Raw genomic sequence first — 20084 nt, forward strand, 5'->3', positions numbered from 1 at the left:
GCTATAGTCGAGTTCCCCGACTATCTGATACCCGTTACTCAGCTAGTGGAAATGCGAAGGCGAGTCTTCAACACTGACAGTTTTTGGCGGTTTGTGGGCGTTAGAGTGGGCGTGGCAAAAAGTTGTTTGGCAAATCGATACAAATTTACAAGACAAATACAAAAATTAAAAAATATCAAAACATTTTTCAAAAGAATGGGCGTGGCAGCCTTGGGCGGTTTGTGGGCGTTAGAGTGGGCGTGGCAAAAAGTTTTTTGGCAAATGGATAGAAATTTACAAGACAAATACAAAAATGAAAAAATATCAAAACGTTTTTCAAAAGTGTGGGCGTGGTAGTTTTGGGCGGTTTGTGGGCGTTCAAGTGGGCGTGGCAACATGAATCGACATACTTGCGCTGCTTCTATGTCCCTGGAGTCTGTATGCTTAACCTAACTTTCTAGCTTTTGTAGTTCCTGAGATCTCGACGTTCATACGGACGGACGGACAAACGGACGGACATGGCCAGATCGACTCGGCGACTGATCCTGATCAAGAATATATATACTTTATTTGGTCGGAAACGCTTCCTTCTGCCTGTTACATAGTTTTCAACGAATCTAGTATACCGTTTTACTCTACGAGTAACGGGTATAATAAGGAAACTTATGGAAAAAACTTAAAAGGTGGCAATAACCGTGTCGTTACCGCGGCAGGTCGCAGGAATAGATTCCAATTCCCATGACTCCTCCGCCAAAATTCGAGAAAAAAGTGGTGTAAAAGTAATGGAATGGCCACCATATTCCCCAAACGTTGATATAATAGAAAACGAGTGGTGGATATTTGGCTATGAAGGTATACGAGGGTTGTAAATAATATGCCACTAAAAAAGAATTGATCACCGGAATAAAACTCGCTTGGTCTACGGTTTCTTTGGATTACCTACAAAAAATATATGATTCACTTCCCAAACGAATGTGTAAAGTCCTTGAAAACAAAGGTGGATCAACCCATTACTAATTTGCTTTACAAATATTCTAATTTTATTTTTTAACATTTTTTTCGATATGAATCAAAGAAAACTTAAATTATTGTAAGGGGCGCTATCATTATTATTCAACTTTTGAGTGAAAAAAATTTCTAAAACTCCAGCTTAAACAGTTTTCTGAATATCTCACATCAAAGATGTTTCCTCAAGTCGCGCTATCCTGATATCTCACATCAAAGATGCTTCCTCAAGTCGCGCTATCCTGATAACGCGCAGTGTGTACCCAAAACAAGGAGGAGCGTTTATAATTTTATAATTTATAATTTATAATTTATTTATAATTTTTTAAAACATTTTTAAAAATAAATAAAGCTTCCAAAAACTAATGAATGAAATCCCCGTATTCATTTCTTCAATGTTCCTTAATCGACGCTAACTCACCAACGTTATGTTGACGCGGAATTTTATATCGTAATGTGTTCGCTAACATTGGAGCGACCCTGCATATATTTGTAGTATTATCGAAGCACGGTCTTACTTCTGAAGCAGTTTGCTTTTGTAGTAAAGGTTTAATTAAATTAAATTTACTTCGATAGCCTTCGTTTCCGAATTAATATTTTGGCAAACCATACTTCGTTGCAATTGTTTTATAGCGGAATAATTTAATAAGCAAGTATTGTTAAGAAAGTATATCGAATATTAAAGTGTTCAAGTTAGTATTATTTAATGGTAAACCAAATTTCTTTTGTGCTATAGAAGGGGATGTCGGTGGCGGTTGTAAAACTACATTATGTTGATACATATAGCATTATGTTCTTGAACCGAAATCTATAATTTCGAAACCGGCTGCATATGCTCGTCTAAATACCTAGGAAACCGATAGAGTGCATAAAGCTGCCGTGCTGGCCTAACGGTACTACACAAGAATACATTGTTTTGACAAAAGGTGAGCATTAAAGATATCGTCTTTCTCCGAATACCCTTAAAAGTACGCATCCCGACACTTTATATTCAACAGTGTGGTAAAAATTTGCGTTTCAATTATGCGGGTTCAAATTTGAACAATTCTTAACTATGTTATCAAATTGTATTAAAGTTGCCGAAATTTGCATTGGGTTGTTTAATGGACATTTTATAACTATACGTACTTATACGCTGGTGTTCCCTTAAATCATGTAAAATGCAGGAAGTTACGTTTAATACAAGTTAGCAGCCTAAAAAAAACAACCAAAACGAAAGAGCACAAATATTCAGTCATTGCACGATATTATTTTCATGTTTATAATTATACTTTTAAGCTTTATATCCTTGCAGAGGGTGTATTGATTTTAGTTAAAAGATATCTGCGTCCATGTAAAGTATTAATAATGTCGATCAGTTGGCCAGATCCGGCCGTCCCTTTCTAAGCAAACTAGTCTCCCAGTTTTAAAGGTATCTGAATAAATCTAGAGTAGAATATATGTAAAAACGGGATCATTATATCATTTAGGAATATTCGAATGAAATGAAACCTTCATTGATTTTAATCATAAAGCTTATTTGTTGGGTATACACCAGTTTTTTGGCAGTATATACATAGGTTTTAAATTGATCATATGGTCAGAAAAATTAAATGAAAATAACCCAGTTTTGTTGCTTGTGTATGAAAAGCAGTTTTTTCCATATGCATCTACAGCAAGCTTGTTTCTGTTATTTTATGTGCATATATAAAATTTCAGTTGGAATACCTGTTGATGCGTCAGTTCTCTTTGCAGAATGCTTTAACAATTCCACTAAGACCACTCGCAGCTTAGCCAAAAATTGTAAACTTAATTATTAAAATGCTTCAATTGGCTTATTTTTTGTACTTTTGTTTAGGTATACCAATAATTTTTTCAAAGAAAAATAGGCAAAGTGTATACTTTTATTCCTTCTAAAGTAATAGAAAGTTTAAAAATAATGGCACATTAATAATTTAACACAGTTTTGAAAAAAAAAGTTATAATTTTATTTTCGACTCCTTAAAAAGATAAAATACATCATTTCTATTATACTTTCAAGCAATCCGATGGATTGCCAAAGCATGAAATTAACAATCTATTGCTTAAGACGAAATTAGCAATTTAAGATCTCAAGGCATATTATGATTAACTACAACAAAGTGTCGGTAGCCTTTGCATCCGTCGCCAAAAGCGGTCGTTTTCCTCCTGTCATTTATATGTACAGGAATGTATTTAACTTCACTACAACGAGAAACTTCTGTCTTGCTTGTTTTGTTTCTCTATTTTTTAAAAATAAAAATATTAAATTATACTTTTTCAGTAGTGTTGAGCTTCATTAACCATTTTCAGTTGCGAAAACGAGCGTATCCTGCTGTTAAAGAAAATAAAACAGTCCCAACGCGTCAGAAGCGAAGAATCACAAGTTTATATAATGGAAGACCAAGCAGTCAGAGGGGCATTAGACCTACAAAAACAGATCAGACAGGAAATCTCGAGATTTATTCGCAACTACAAACAAATTTAAGCAAAATGAAAATTTAGGTTGACTTACTTTCAAGCTAAGTATGTTGCACTCAATGAGTCTTGGAAACGATATCAACATCCCAGATAAATATAGAATCATAAAATCATAGATTTTATAGAATTTTTATAGAATCATAAAAACAAGTGCCGATCTATCATGCAAGACGAGTTATTTTTGCTATTCGAGTGAGCAGGTCGTTTCGCAGTGTTCCCGGCCCGGTGCTGTTGTATTGTAGTTCCATTTTCGCTAGTGATTTCGACGCCATCTTCCGACACCCAACAACACAATCACTATGAAGATCTACAAGTATGTCAAATGTATGCAAAGACGAAAAGTTCGCGGACACATTCAAAATGACGCTGGTGTACGATGTGATCTACGAGATGTACGGCAAGCTGATCACCCGCCATGGTGACGATATCAAGCTGGAGGGCGAGAATGCCACCTCCGAGGAGGCCGACGAGCGTACCGATATCACCTCGGTGTAGGTCGTGAATGTTGTGCTTAGCCACCGACTGCTGGAGTCTACACCCTCTACCTGAAAGACTACATGAAGAAGGTGCTGGCCAAGCTGGAGGATAAGTCGCCCGACCAGGTCAGGTCGACATCTTCCTAGTCCAACATGAACAAGGTCATGAAAGACATCCTCGGCCGGTTTAAGAAGCTGCAGTTCTTCACCGGTAAATCGAAGGACTGATACTGTGGCCCTGTGAAATACGCGAAATCAACGGCGACAGCGTGCCCGTGATAATGTTCTTTAAGCATGAATCTCAATCCGCCATAGAAGCATCCTTCCCAAACGGAACCTATTTTTATGAATACCTTCTACACATATATTTACCAAATACTTAGTTACAATTTTGTCTTAAATTTATGTTAAAACGCTGACAAAAATGCCTGTCCTTCAATCTGTGCGATTTTATTTTTGATTTCTTTCAGCCGGAGCACCCATAAATTCGACATAATGAATTTTTATTGTTTAATCACAGCGGGCTAACCAATTTAATTCTTCCAAGTATTGTAATTAAAATAATATTTTATTAGCAACACCTAAAATTAGTATGCATTTTCGTCAAGAAATCGGAAGAACAACTATGACGGAAAATGGGAACACCAGTACTGAAATTAAACGACATTGACCAATCAACCATGCCATGCTAAGGGAAATTGGGACAGGCGATCATACGGCAGCCCTCGATGGCATCCGGAATGTTGAGATGGGCGTGCCGTCGGCAAAGGGCTATATTACTCCGTTCATGATTAACATGATGACCCAGTCCTTCATAATCTTAGAAAAGGGGAATGCAACGAAGCCCAGAGTCAGCGTCCCAAAATTCAATAGAGATTTAGTGATATGACCCCAATTTTTGTTTATATATTGAAATGCTTAGTCCATGACACAGATTTGCCCAAGGTACGCAAAAAGTGGTAAAGATGGTGAAAGATTGATAAGGCACACCATTCTGAATGGCTGTCGTTAGAACTTGACGGTACTGCACTGCGTATTGGAGGCAATCCGAATAGCAAGAGTGAATCTGCTGATGAAATAAAAAAATAATGACTATGCTCAACAAGTTGAAGCCTTGGTGTTACCACACACCATAGCTGATCAGCCGATAGAACTTAGACTTGTTAAATCCCTAAGTACCGAGTAATATTGCTCTGGCTGATCCGATCTTTTATAAGCCGGGAAGGACTGGCATGTTTATCGGAACAAAATATTACTATTCATTGCTGCGACCAAACCAGACTCAAACGCAGGATTGCCCAATACTTCAAAACCAAAAACTGATGTGGCTTGCCGCCGGAAGAGTGTCTTCGGAGTCGAATTCCAAAGCAATTTGAGCGGCCGCATCCAGAATATCGACTTTTAGAAAGATTTTGGGCTGTTGAAATTCTAGACACTGAAATTAAAATCTGTTGTTCTTTATATAGGCTAATTGTATGCATCTCATGGGAAATCATACAATACAAGGTCAGCTTCATTTCTGGCATATAAATGGTTGGATAATTGGTTGGTTTATTAGACTCAGAATGTTAATAAGGGACTGACTACTAGTAAAGGAAATCAACCTGCTTGTGATGAATTGGCCAAAGCAAAGACTTATCCCGGCAAGGGATAATAGACGTACAAGTTTCATTAGGCATATTAAAGCGACAAGTAACTCGTCTTGCGAGGCTTTTGAAAGAATTGATTAGGTTACAAAAGGCATTCCCACACAAAATTAATTATTTTTTTTATTATAAAATACAATTTTAAGGGTTTTAATAATAATGTTTAGTTTCAAGATATGGGCAAAAGCTTAATTCCAACCAAGGTTATTTTTAATGTCTTATTTTTTCAAAATTATATGTTTTCAAAACTGAACTTGGGCAAAAAATAATTTTAATTGCTTTTTTTCGGATCCGAATATTTGTTTTAAACGCAAAAGTGCGTTTTTTCATTCATTTATTCTGCCCATTAAAAGGAACATTCTTTTTTATTTAATCTGTTATGTTCCGTGAATTGTTCGTGAAGTTTCCAAAAAAATATTCTACAATAATTTCAAAATGCAATGAAAGGTCTAGCACAGTCTATCACGCGGACAATGTTCCAAAATGAATGACGTTATATTTCTTGTCATTTGTAAAGATTTCTTTTGTCTGTGCAATTATGCTCAAAACATGTTAATTTATGAACAAAAATTAATATTTGTAATTTCAGGTGGCATTTTTCGTATTCTTAAAAGCTTTAGTCTTCTGTTAAGTATGTAATCATATGCTTTTCGGAAAACCTCATGACTATTAAGTCGTCTATATAGAGGAATCCTTGCGAATGGTCTAGTGGTCTAATGGTCTAATGCTTTAGTTATCATTCTTTGGAAAGAGTTAGGTGTGAGATAGATTCTAGATTTTAGACCGAATCGAGTTCAACTCTTGAACTTTGTTGGAGTTCAATTTGGTAAAACCTTTCATTTTTAGCTCTTCCTAGTTGATCCAATATATTATCAATTATAGGGAAATGTAAAAGTTAATAGTTTTTATTAATCTGGTGTTAGTCAATTACTAGCCCCGCTTTTTTGGAACTAGTAAAAGTAAACTGTTATATTCTGGTATTGATGAACTTAAATTTCGTCTAAGATTTTCTTTATAAAATGTACTTGCGGAAATTGCTTCTATACTTGGGCCACATATATCTGTTGCATTATTTTCTTGGTTGTGACCTAAACTGTGGTAGAACATTTTTTAGACAATTGAGATTTGAAAGTTTGTCCCCTATTTCTTGTATTTTCTTGAACTTCCTCACGGTTTACATTTTAATTTACTTATATCGATCAATTAATCGTCATTTGTTATATGCAGTATTCAAATCATTTTCGCAGCATAGAAGAAATTGTTAATAAATTTGGGTTATTACCTGAGTTGTATGTTATTGGAAATGAAATATGGATCAACAATTTCAAATTATTGGGGTAATTTTGAACAGGGTACTGGTACTAATTGGCAATTGAATATTTTAATAAAGTTTATTATTATCTAATATATGAAAGTTATCTGGAATTATACATTTCTCTGTTTAAATCTCAATTGATAAGAGTGCTTTGCTTTTTATTTGGCTGATAACTTCTATAGTAATTTGCTTGTCCTTTGTATAATGGTAAAATGGTCAGTCTTCTTTTAGGACATACCTACGCCTCTACCAGTTACAAATTTTAGGAATTTTCCTGATGAGAAAATGAGATGATAAAACGGAGACAAATAATTTTAAATTAAGATTGATGGCGTAATCCTTTGGGTTACCTATTGTTGAGTAGCTCAACAACAGCTCAGGGTTGTTGGTAGTTTGTCAAATTTCTTAGGGTACCCTATTAAGTAATTGACTAACACCAGATTATCATTCATAATAAACTCATATAAACTCGTTCGTGGCTTTGTACATGTCCGCTTCTAAATCCGTATATTTACTCTCACGCTCGGTTTTGTTGATCTCAGAATCAATCGCCTTTTTTGCGATTAAAGTATAAGCGTTTTCGGCTGGTATGCCTTCGTCGATAAACGAGACTTCTAGTAGCTTTCGTAAATTATCAACTTCGGAGGTAAGTTGAGTGGCGTTTTTCCCTTTTTTGCTGTACTTTTGCCATTTTGGCTTCAATTTTCGGAGATACCTCGCAAACCATTACATGCTACCATTTATTTATATTTGCTTGATTTGCCGCTTTGATTCGTAATTTGTTTAAAGATGTGCCTATTATTTTTGATTGTATTACTGATACCGCTATAACTTCATATGGACCCCTGAAGATGGATTTTATTAGTCGAAATCTGGCATACCGCTTGATACTTTTCTAATATACGCCCTTATGAAGATTGAATTGTCTATCATTGCCATTTTTTCCTGATCTATTACTGTGGGGTTTGTTATGGGCCCTAATTTGGCTGGTAAAGGTTTATTCTTTAAATCTTCAACCTTAATTTCTGGCTCGGAGTCGCATTGTGACACACTCAGTTGTGTTTTTTTTTTGACTTAAAATGTCAGAAGCACTTCTTCAAAAACGATGATGGCCAGAACGTTACAGTCAATGGTGATCGGTATAGAGCCATGATTACTTACTTTTTCTACATGGTGCCACAATCGATTTGTTGAACCGCCCAATTTCCCGTTTTGGACCTGTGAATTGGCCTCCCAGATCTTGAGGTTTAACACCGCTAGACTGTGGGGCTATTGAAAGTCATTGGACTATTCGGCAAGCTTGTTGGTGGATTTGTTTGATTTTCTCAGTGAGCCACTAAAGGTGGGGTTTTTTTATTATCTAAAACGCTTGTTAAATGGTCATGTTCGGCCGGCAATTTTTTTGCTCTAGACCATGCAGGTTTTTGCTTTTGTGCAAATTATACCCACTTTGAGTGAGCTATTATTTTAGATTCGTTAAAAAGTATGGAACAGGCAAAAAAAAGCGTTTCCGCACATATAGAATATATATTCTTGATCAGGATCAATAGCCGAGTCGATTTGTCACTGTCCGTCCGTATGAACATCAAGATCTCGAGAACTATAAAAGCTTGAGAGATTAAGCATGCAGACTTCAGAGAAATAGACGCAAAGACGAAAATGTTTTGGTTTTTTTTTTTTTTTTGTTATTAGTCATATAAATTTCTATCGATTTGCAGAAAAACTTTTTTCCACGCCCACGCTAACGCCCACAAACCGCTCAAAACTGCCACGCCCGCACTTTTGAAAAATACGTTGATATTTTATTTTTTTTGTTCGTTTTGTAATTTTCTATCGATTTGTCAAAAAAAACTTTTTGCCACGCCCCCCCTACCGCCCACAAATCACTCAATACTGTCACACCCACACTTTTGGAAAATGGAATGATACTTTTTCACATTTTAATTATTTTTTTGATATATGATATTTATAACCGTTACTCGTAGAGTAAAAGGGTATACTAGATTCGTTGAAAAGTATGTAACAGGCATAAGGAGGCGTTTCCGACCATATAAAGTATATATATTCTTGATCAGGATCAGTCGCCGAGTCGATCTGGCCATGTCCGTGGGGCCGTCTGTCCGAATGAACGTCGAGATTTTAGGAACAACATAAGCTAGAAAGTTGAGATCAAGCATACAGACTCCAGGGACATAGACGCAGCGCAAGTTTGTCGATTCATGCTGCCACGCCTACACTAACACCCACAAACCGACCAAAGGTCCACGCCCACACTTTTGAAAAAGGTTTTGATATTTTTTAAATTTTGTATTAGACTTGTAAATTTCTATTGATTTGTCAAAAAACGTTTTGTCAGGCCCACTCTAACGCCCACAAACCGCCAACAACTGTCAGTGTTGAAATTTCTCCTTCGCACTTCCACAAGCTGAGTAACGGGTATCAGATAGTCCGGGAAATCGACTAGCGTTATCTCTTGTTTTATTTAGACTTGTAAATTTCTCTCGCTATCAAAACATTTTTCAAAAGTGTGGGCGTGGCAGTTTTGGGCGATAGAAATCGATAGAAATTTACAAGATTAATACAAAAATTAAAAAATATCAAAACCGTTTTCAAAAGTGTGGGCGTGGCAGTTTTGGGCGGTTTGTGGACGTTAGAGTGGGGTGGCAACATGAATCGACAAACGCGCGCTGCGTCTATGTCCCTGGAGTCTGTATGCTTAATCTTAACTTTCTAGCTTATGTAGTTCCTGAGATCTCGACGTTCATACGGACAGACGGACATGGCCAGATCGACTCGGCTACTGATCCTGATCAAGAATATATATACTTTATATGGTCGGAAACGCTTCCTTATGCCTGTTACATACTTTTCAACAAATCTAGTATACCCTTTTACTCTACGAGTAACGGGTATAAAAACTGGAAGGTGAAAATGTCGACCAACCCAGGTGTTGATAGTGTTGCAGAATAATGCTTTGTGTTTTTTCAAATTAGATGTAAGAATGTTTGTTGCCTAAAAACTTTCAACCTTATTAGTCATTTTATGGATTTAAAACTATGTTATTATGGGTCATTAACGTCATTTATAGTGTATTGACAATATTTATACATTATATTTACAATATAATTATTTTTTATTTTTACAAGTAAATTAGACAAAATTAAGTACTTTATGATCCAAATAACCTTACAATCGTTCTACTGACATTTTTATAAAAATTGGTTTGATTTAAATAAAATTGATTGCGAAATCATGAAATATGATCAGCCGTTAACTTTAAAATTATAATTTTAAAATCCGAACAATTACAGAAGCTTAATAAGCTTAGACAAATTTCCCAATTTAATAATTAAATGAAAGTTTTGGTCTCAATTTAAGAAGGTACGCTAAGGATATCTAATGACAAATAAATGATTAAAAAAGTTGTAATATTTTCTTTCTCCTGAACTAATCTCTGCGTAAAATTTGCATTAAAATTTTCAGGTTTAAGACAAGTTCTTTGAATCCTATATTTTAGATTAGGGGGTACGGCAACTATCGTTAATAAAGGAACAAACACATGTCTAGACGCCTTTTCATTTATTCAACATTAACACTGAAAAACTTTTTATTAATTCAAGTTTTATAAAATTTCAATTGAGACTCCCATAATTATGGGTTAAACTGCCTCGATAATTGTTAGTGGAAGTAGAAAATTTAATATTTGTTTAAGAACAATAAACAAGAAAGAACGCAATAGTCGAGTTTCCCGATTGACTATCTGATATCCGTTACTCAGCTGGTGGAAGTGCGAAGGAGAAATTACAGGACTGACAGTTTTTGGCGGTTTGTGAACGCTAGAGTGGGCGTGACAAAAAGATTTTTGGAAAATCGAGAAAAAAAATTACAAGACTAACAAAAATGTGAAAAAATATAAAAAAAAGAATGTTTTTGAAAAGTGTGGGCGTGGGAGCTTTTGTGCGGTTTGTGGGCGTTAGGGTGGGCGTGTCAAAATGTTGTTCTGCAGATCGATAGAAACTTACAAGACTAATAAAAAATCGAAAAATATCAAAACATTTTCAAAAGTGTGGGCGTTTCAGTTTTGGGCAGTTTGTGTCCGTTAAAGTGGGCGTGGCAAAAATTTATTTTGCAATTCGATATAAATTTACAAGGCTAATAAAAAAACGAAAAAATATTACATAATACAAATATATTGGAAATGGAGGAGTAAAACGCGAGGCGATTTAGTTAAAGTTTAATAATTGTTTTATTTGACATAAGCGTGACAGCGTTGTGAGTCGTTCGGAAGTTAACACAAGAAGAAGGAAGTTCCCAGAAAAACAAAAAGAACAGATTCAGATCAGTGTTACCAAATTTCAGTATATGGTTGTTGCCAAATTAACATACATAATATTTTTAGTATTTCAATACTCCTTCTCAACAACATATTCAGAAACAATTCATTTCAGTTATACATTTTAAATGCTTGTTTTTCTGTAGGTTTTTTGTTAATATATCTGATAACATGTCATTTGTACATTTGTATATTTTACATCAATTTCCTTTTTGGAATAAAGTTCCCTAACATAGTGGTTCTTTATGTCGATATGCCACCAGACTTTGCTTCTTGGACTCCCAGGATATTGGACCAGCTGCGTTTATGAAGACATATCCACTGTAGGATTTACGATCCGATGTGTCATTTGCCCAATCTGCGTCGACGTAGCCGTGAATCGGTTTACCTGTTGATTGATAATGAAGCTTTAAGTTTGAGATGCCCTTCAAATACCTTAGTATACGCTTGGCAGCGACTTCATGCTCCTTATGTGGGTTCACATTTCTTTGAGCCAATTTTGCAACTGAATGCATTATATCTGGCCTGGTTGTAATTGCCAAATACATTAGTGATCCTATAAGTGATTGGTAGTCCTTTTCGTTGACAGGCTTGCAGTTAGGATCAGTACACTTAACTTGGAAGTTTGCCTCCAAAGGCGTTGCTACTGATTTGCAGCCTAACATACCCCAGGTGTGTAGCATATTCTCGATATATGTCTTGTGACCTATGGATATGGATCCAGTTTCACCTTCTTGTTCAACTTTAATGCCCAAGAAATGATTAAGCTGCCCGCTATCTACTGCTTTAAACTCATTGGCAATTGACTCTTTTATACCAATCAAATCATTTTTACATTACCTTGCAATAAGAAGATCGTCGACATACACTGCAATTATATTAATATTGTCCTTCTCATTGCGTGTGTACACACACGGCTCGCTGGCACAGGGAACAAAGTGCAGTTTTTGCAAGACTTTATTGAGCTTCCACTCTCTACCGCTATGTTTTAGCCCGTAAAGTGACTTCTTTAGTCTCAAAACTTTTCCATGATGCTTATCATCAAATCCATCGGGTTGCTTCATATAGACTTCTTCGCTCAATGCGCTATTTAAGTAAGCTTTCGATACATCCGTCTGATGTAGAAATAAGTTATGCTCAACAGCCAGAGATATAATAAGTCTTACCGACGAATATCTGACAACTGGTGAAAACGTTTCAAAAAAGTCGATACCATATTGTTGTGCACATCCTTTAGCCACCAACCTCGATTGAAAACGCATCACATTGCCATCCTTATCTCCTTTGATGCCAAAAACCCACTTACTACCGATATCTCTTTTACCTTCTGGTAAGTCCTGTAGCTCCCATGTCTGATTAGCTTCGAGAGCGCCAATCTCCTTCTGAATTGATGCTACCCACTCTTGACTCATTTCAGACTGTGTCGCATCAGCAAACGTAACAGGTACCTTGACATCTTGAACCTTCATCATGTTTAACAAGTTGTATTGTTTTCGTGGACGCCCGGGTATTCCAGTATTTATCTTCTTAGGACGACCAGGACCACGAATTTCCCGTTTTTCGCTATCATCGCTCTTTGCACTCTCGTAAACATCAGAACTATCAGCTTCATTAACCTCGCTGTCAATTTGCTCTTCCTCGAGCACCTCTGCACCTTCTTTGTTGTTGTCCACTGCCAAAATCTGCGAACAATCAACTCCAATTTCGTCAATAAGTGCCGTCTCGTTCTCGCTGTTTCCATTCTTCGGATACCCTATAGTTTCCTCTAGAAAAACGACGTCTCTACTTTCGATTATCTGGTTCGATCCAATGGGCATTAATCTGTAGGCCTTCGCTGTTGTTGAATACCCTATCATCATGCATTCAATGCCTTTTGGCTTGAACTTTCCTGCATGTTTCTTATTTAATGCAATTGCTTTGAATCCAAAGATTTTTATATGCGATATCGAAGGCTTTTTACCTGTCCACAGTTCGAATGGTGTTTGACTCTTCAACGACCTTGTCTCCGATCTGTTGCGTAGATATGCTGCAGTCCTAACTGCTTCTCCCCACAGGAACTCATTCACTCCTGAATGTGTAAGCATGCTCCTTGCCATTTCCACAAGTGTCCGGTTAGCGCGCTCAGCAACCCCGTTTTGCTGCGGAGTGTACGGTACTGTCAATTGCCGCTTAATACCGTTTTCAGATAGGAACTTCTGAAACTCGTATATTCGCGACCGTTATCGCTGCGAATTGCTTTAAGTTTTTCACCGGTCTGTTTTTCTGCAAACGCGACAAAGTCTTTAAACGTGGGAAGCAATTCATCACGGGTTTTCAAAAAATATACGAACATATAACGCGAATAGTCATCAATAAATGTTACGAAATATCATGCTCCACCGGCAGATACTTTGTTCATTGGCCCGCAAATGTCCGAATGCACTAGCCCTAGCACTTTGTCCGCACGATTTTCTGCCATTTTTGGGAATGGTTTCACACAGATTTTACCTTTAGCACAGGTTTCACATGTAATTCGGTCTATGTCCACAACATTTTTGATCGACTTTAAGCCATTGACCATATTGTTACTTGCCATCTTTTTTAGGCTCGCCATGTTCAAATGGCCATAACGATAATGCCACTTCCACAACTCATCATTTGCACACAAGTACATGCACCGATTGTTCGGAGTATCAACAACAAAAAGATTTCCAGCTTATCTTGCCTGTAACACTTCTTCATTTTGACCGTTCTTTATATAGGCACTATGCTTGTGAAAAATCACTTTATACCCTTTTTCAACGGCTTTCGCTACCGATATGAAATTACTTTGCAAGTTTTTTACGTAAAGCACATTTTTCAAATTAACGAAACCATTCTTTGTTTTAACGACCACCGTAAGTAATATTTTCTCTTTATGCTCTTTAATGTCCGCGAACCACGACCTTTCACAACACATGTGAGCAGTTGCTCCACTGTCCAAGCACCACATCGATTTCGTTAAAACGTCATTTTTATTTACACTTGCAAGCATAGTAAACGACTTCTCTTTTGCAGATGTTTCTATTCTTTTTTGCATCACTGTTCTTTTGCGCCGATCTATTTTTCTTGTCTCCCTTTCCACTGTGACACGACACAAATGCTTGCTGCACACAAAGTTCCGTTTCGTCCGAACTCACTCTTTGTCTCTCTCCCTCTTCTATAATTTTCACTTTTAAATCAGAGAGAGTCGGTAACTGTTCGCGCGTTTCGATCGCTACCACGAAATTTTCGAATTTCTTACCGAGTCCCGACAGCATCAAAATAGTAAGAATATCTTCAGAAATGTCCATATCAATTTCTTTCAGTTTTTCGACGATATCCACAAAATCGTTTATGTAATTTTGTACGCACGCACTTTCCGACAAACTCAACCGGAGTAATTTTTCTGGAGGGTCCACGAGGCTTGTACACAGCTGCAAGCTTGTCCCAAGCTTCTTTAGAACTAGCACTAGTTTTTAATCAAATTAATTTCTGAAGCCTTCACGCACAGCAATATTGTTGCTAATGCTTTTTCGTCTAGTTCGTCGAATTGGGCTCCTTGCTCAACTGTATCACTTTCTTGCTTCACGCGTCTTCCGCACACTAACGACCACATACCTGAGTGCACCAATACACTCTTCATTTGCACCGACCATACTGCGTAATTTTCGCCGTCCAATTTGTCGATCGCACAGAGCCCTTGTCCGCTCATGTTTATAAAAAATGTACAAGCTAATTACAGAAAATAATTATTTTCCACTTGATCACACACAATTATTAAAGTCTTTACTACTCCTGGGCCCATAACCTATTGGAAATGGAGGAGTAAAACGCGAGGCGATTTAGTTAAAGTTTAATAATTGTTTTATTTGACATAAGCGTGACAGCGTTGTGAGTCGTTCGGAAGTTAACACAAGAAGAAGGAAGTTCCCAGAAAAACAAAAAGAACAGATTCAGATCAGTGTTACCAAATTTCAGTATATGGTTGTTGCCAAATTAACATACATAATATTTTTAGTATTTCAATAAAATAATTACACAAAGTGTGGGCGTGGCAGTTTTGGTCGGTTTGTGGGCGCTAGAGGGGGCGTGGCAACATGAATCGACAAACTTGCGCGGCGCCTATGTCACAGGAGCCTGGATGCTGAATCTGAACTTTCTAGCTTTTACGGACGGACATATATATGTTATATGGTCGGAAACGCTTCCTTTTGCCTGTTACATTATTTTCAACGAATACTAGCCCTTTAACTCTACGAGTAACGGGTATAAAAATTCTACACATTTTTGAAAATTTTTTGCGTGACATCTGTCTGCTATTTGTGGGCGTTGCCAAAATATTTTTGGACATCTATATATATTGGCAGATCAAAAACAAAATGAAAAAATATTTTCAACGCTCTTCTGAATAAAACTTGCGCGGCGTTTTAACTTTCTTAACGTTCTTTACAGACGCAATTAATTGCAAAAATAATTAACAATTTAGGATAGATGTAGTTGTTAAGATTGTTATTAAGTCTTAAGAATGATTTTAAAATCGGTATTGAAGAAGCGGTATCTGTCAATATCAACACTTCTGGTAATATCTTCTACTTTTTCTAGATGTTTACAAAAGAAATTTGACAAAGATGTGTTGTTTAGTAACCCATATATAACGAACACTTCTTAACAGACTACTTATTCTTACATACTTCATTTCTGTCTTGCTTCAGCATGGAATTAGACAAAGTAAAGATACACAGCCTCCATTGCAATGCTGCTGTGCTCTCTTCACTTCAAGCATCTACTACTGCGACATCTCCTCAAAGCTTCACTTCAAAGGCGAATGCCGTGGCCGAGGCTACTATTATCGAAAATCCAAATCAACAGCAAAATGTTCAGAAAGACTTTGATAGCCACAATAGAGATTGCGACAGCCCCGTAAGTTCTACCTCGGAACTGGAGAAGGAGTTTGATGATCTGCGGAAGTTGCAAACCTCCTCTTTAACAAACAGCGTAGTGGTGGGAAAATCGACTGGCTCGCTAAACGGCGATTACTCAATCACATCAGCCACTTCCAAAACTAAAATGCTTGAAAGTGGTGTCACGATCAACTCAGCTACTGGGTCGGCATGCTTAACCATTGCATCAACCGCCGATCACATCAAGAAACGTATTCCAAACAGTCGAACGCCGACACGAAAGGCGCTAAGAATCAAATTCTACCGCAACGGGGATCGTTTCTATCCTGGTGTAACAATTCCTGTCTCTAACGAACGGTACAGATCCTTTGAAAGACTCTTTGAAGACCTAACCCGTCTGTTGGAAGAGTATGTAAAGATACCAGGGGCTGTTCGCACCATCTACAACATGTGCGGGAAGAAGGTGGATACTTCTCGTTATTTTTACTACACTCATTATTTAATTATTTATTTGCCCTTGTAGATAACCTCTCTCGATGAGTTGGAAGATGGCCAGAGCTACGTTTGTTCCTGCAATAACGAGAATTTTAAGAAGGTTGAGTACAACACTGGTTCCCAGCCTGTGTCTAATCTGACGCTGACCAACAATAGTCGAACCAACAATCAACGATTGGCTAAGTATCGACCCGCGTCTCCCCTGAAAAATGGCTTACTTGCAGGTAGCAGTCCTTTGGCAGCGTGTGGCGGAGGAACCGGCAACGGGAGTCCACTTATCGCTTCCAAATTAAGCGATCGAGTTACTGTGGTTCATCCTCGTATTGTGACGCTAATACGTAGTGGAACGAAGCCGCGGCGTATTATGCGATTGTTGCTAAACAAGCGTAACAGCCCGAGCTTCGATCACGTGCTGACCGCCATTACGCAAGTGGTGCGCTTGGATACGGGCTATGTGAGAAAGGTATTCACCCTTTCAGGCATATCAGTGGTCCAACTATCTGATTTTTTTGAGTCGGATGATGTTTTTTTTGCTTATGGGACAGAGCGCATTAACACTGCGGAAGATTTTAAGTTAGAGGCGGAGGAGCTTAAAGCTATTAATGTCATACGTAAGACCATGCGCACGGCGGGAACCACCTGCAAGGGACCTAAGCCTAAAATGCCCATAAAAAGCAAAAAAGTTTATCCTCCATCGGTTGATTCGGAGGCATTCAAAGCAGCAACCGCACCAGAAGACGATAGGCATGCCACTTTACTAACGAGCACTGGTATAGAGATCAATGAATTGCCATCAAATATTCGCAGCACATACACTCTGGGAAAGATTATTGGCGACGGCAACTTTGCCATTGTGTTTAAGATAAAGCACCGCCAAACTGGTGATTCCTACGCTCTGAAAATAATAGACAAAAACAAATGCAAGGGCAAGGAACACTACATAGATGCGGAAGTTCGCGTCATGAAACAGTTAAATCATCCGCATATAATTTCGCTCATTTTGAGTGTAGACCAAAATACAAATATGTATCTTGTACTGGAATATGTAAGTGGTACGTTGAAAGTGAACACATTCACAGCATCTTTTAGCTTTAAAATGTTATTAAATTTGTAATAGGTGGCGATTTATTCGACGCTATAACTCAGGTAACGCGGTTCGCAGAAAGTCAGTCGCGCATTATGATTAGACATTTGGGAGCAGCCATGACTTACCTACATTCAATGGGCATTGTGCATCGAGATATAAAGCCGGAAAATCTTCTAGTATGACCTGACTAATAAAAAAATGCAGATCTATAGTGTGAATAATTATTGCAACTATAACCACTTGCAGGTGAAATTGGATGAGCATGGAAACGTTCTTGAACTAAAGCTTGCTGACTTTGGATTAGCATGTGAGGTAAATGATCTTCTCTATGCCGTCTGTGGAACTCCCACTTATGTAGCACCAGAGATATTGTTAGAAGTCGGATATGGTCTAAAGGTAAGTAAATAATAGCGTTATAAAGAGACAATATAATCACATATTCTTCTTAAAGATTGACGTTTGGGCCGCTGGAATTATTTTGTATATACTTCTTTGCGGGTTTCCGCCATTTGTAGCGCCTGACAACCAACAGGAACCGCTTTTTGACGCTATTATTTCTGGCATTTACGAGTTTCCAGATCCTTACTGGTCTGATATAGGGGACGGAGTGCGCGATCTTATTGCCAATATGCTTCAGTCGGATCCAGACGTTCGTTTTACAAGCGAAGACATCCTTGATCACTATTGGACGATTGGAAATGAGGGGAACGAGTGCACCACTTATAAAAGATGAATCGTGGCTGTAGAAGTTTCTAAAAAAATAGACTTCCACTCTTTAAACGTCTAACTTTTGTATTCCGGCTTCTGTATTAGTCCTAATTTATTTTTACATATAAAATATATGTGAATTCTTACGTATTGCAATAACAACAAACATAACGAAAATTAATAAGGAATTCAAGCAACACTTAAATTCTCATCTTAAGCCCGTCTTTAGTTGCTTTCCATCAATGTATAACTTTTTAAACCATTTACACTTATACATGAAAATATATATATATTTTTATTTCTTACCGTTTAAACGCATTAAATTCTGTTTAAGATTTTTAAAAACCACGGTATCGCATCTGGTCGTCGTGTCGTCGATATTTTTCGTAAATCCAATAGCTGCGGGGGTTTCAACTCCTTTGGAACTCGAGGTTACCCACAGCTGGTAAACGTAATTTCGGACTAGTTAATAATAAAAAGCCGCCCATAACTGCCACGCCCACACTTTTGAAACATGTTTTGATATTTTTTCATTTTTTTATTAGTCTTTCTAATAATCTTTCGCTTTCTCTCGATTTGCCAAAAAACTTTTTGCACCGCCCACAAACCGCCCAAAGCTTCCACGCTCACTCTTTTCATACAATTTTTTATATTTTTTCACATATTTTGTAATTTTTTCTCGATTTTCCAAAAATTCTTTTTGTCACGCCCACTCTAGCGTTCACAAACCACCATAAACTGTCAGTGTGTAAATTGCTTCTACGCACTTCCACTAGCTGAATAACGGGTAACAGGTAGTCAATCGGGAAACTCGACTATAGCGTTATCTCTTGTTTAATCGTAGATTTCAAAACAGGATCTTGAAGTGTAGGCAAAATGGGGAGCCTGCGTTTATAAGCCATCGGAGTGTATTGGCCATTAGTTGTAGGTGAGTTTTTAAAGCACATCCAAGCCTCCACCGTTTGTCAAGGTGGACGTAAAGGTGCTACATACATATGTAGTTGGCTTGTGGAAATTGGGTATTATTCACGGTAAAAGCGTTTTGTTTTCATTTTTCTTGACAGTCGTCTTTCAACAACCTCTACAATCCCACGAGTTACCAAACTAATAGTGCAGTTGCTTGAATTGGGCATTTGAACTGATTTATGATCGTGGTATCGTCAGCAATTGTTAAAGTGGCCGTTCGTTCATGGGATTTTCCAAGGTCGCTAACTTAAGGACCCCCAGCCTCTATATTGAAGTCATCAAATGCTATAGAGTTGCATCTCACGGCAAGGACTAATTTAGGGGTAACATTTGAGACCTTTCGGGCAGAATCGATATGTTTTACATTATAATGTCAAGAAATGCTACTGCAGAATAAAAGATTCTTTAGTGATTTTTCATGACCCATTTTTTTCTCAAAATTACATAAATACAACTTCAAATTTATTTCATCAATCTTTTATTACTAAAAATTAATTTTTTTTATTTGACCTATTATTTAAATTATTTGTAAGATGCATATGAAAAAATATACTGCATTTCTAGTTTCTGACCGCTACGAATTGTCCCACCAAATTTATGATTTGTGTAATTGCCCGACAAAATTCCACAATGGACTCTTACGGTCCTCGCTTTCGGATGCGCCGCGTCGCTCTTCGTCGTCCTTCTTCCGTTTT

At 37.4% G+C, this 20084-nt stretch overlaps 1 protein-coding gene and 1 pseudogene across 2 annotated transcripts; both read left to right on the forward strand.

Annotated features, from left to right (window-relative positions):
- The first annotated feature begins 1496 nt into the window (after window positions 1-1496).
- LOC122625727 (serine/threonine-protein kinase GE16371) lies at window positions 1497-18589 on the forward strand. Of its 2 annotated transcripts, XM_043805801.1 has the most exons (7): window positions 1501-1651; window positions 1721-1910; window positions 15945-16596; window positions 16657-17680; window positions 17746-17891; window positions 17962-18111; window positions 18167-18589. In XM_043805801.1, the coding sequence occupies exons 3-7, from the start codon at window positions 15946-15948 to the stop codon at window positions 18446-18448; spliced, it is 2253 nt and encodes a 750-aa protein (XP_043661736.1). In that variant the 5' UTR covers window positions 1501-1651; window positions 1721-1910; window position 15945; the 3' UTR covers window positions 18449-18589. The 2 variants fall into 2 exon arrangements, 1 of the variants encoding a protein (XP_043661736.1); XR_006326653.1 differs by lacking the exon at window positions 18167-18589 and having other exon boundaries at window positions 1497-1651; window positions 16657-17673; window positions 17962-18103.
- LOC122625728 lies at window positions 2616-4645 on the forward strand (annotated as a pseudogene).
- Window positions 18590-20084: the final 1495 nt, after the last annotated feature.

Source organism: Drosophila teissieri, unplaced genomic scaffold, assembly GCF_016746235.2.
Source record: "Drosophila teissieri strain GT53w unplaced genomic scaffold, Prin_Dtei_1.1 Segkk5_quiver_pilon_scaf, whole genome shotgun sequence".
Classification (NCBI taxonomy): domain Eukaryota; kingdom Metazoa; phylum Arthropoda; class Insecta; order Diptera; family Drosophilidae; genus Drosophila; species Drosophila teissieri.

Bases quoted from the DNA above. Each gene is read 5' to 3' on its own strand.
- LOC122625727 (XM_043805801.1), top strand. From the start codon at position 15,946: ATGGAATTAGACAAAGTAAAGATACACAGCCTCCATTGCAATGCTGCT. The intron at 17,681-17,745 runs GTACGTTGAAAG...AATTTGTAATAG, and splicing joins TGTACTGGAATATGTAAGTG to GTGGCGATTTATTCGACGCT. The intron at 17,892-17,961 runs GTATGACCTGAC...AACCACTTGCAG, and splicing joins TAAAGCCGGAAAATCTTCTA to GTGAAATTGGATGAGCATGG.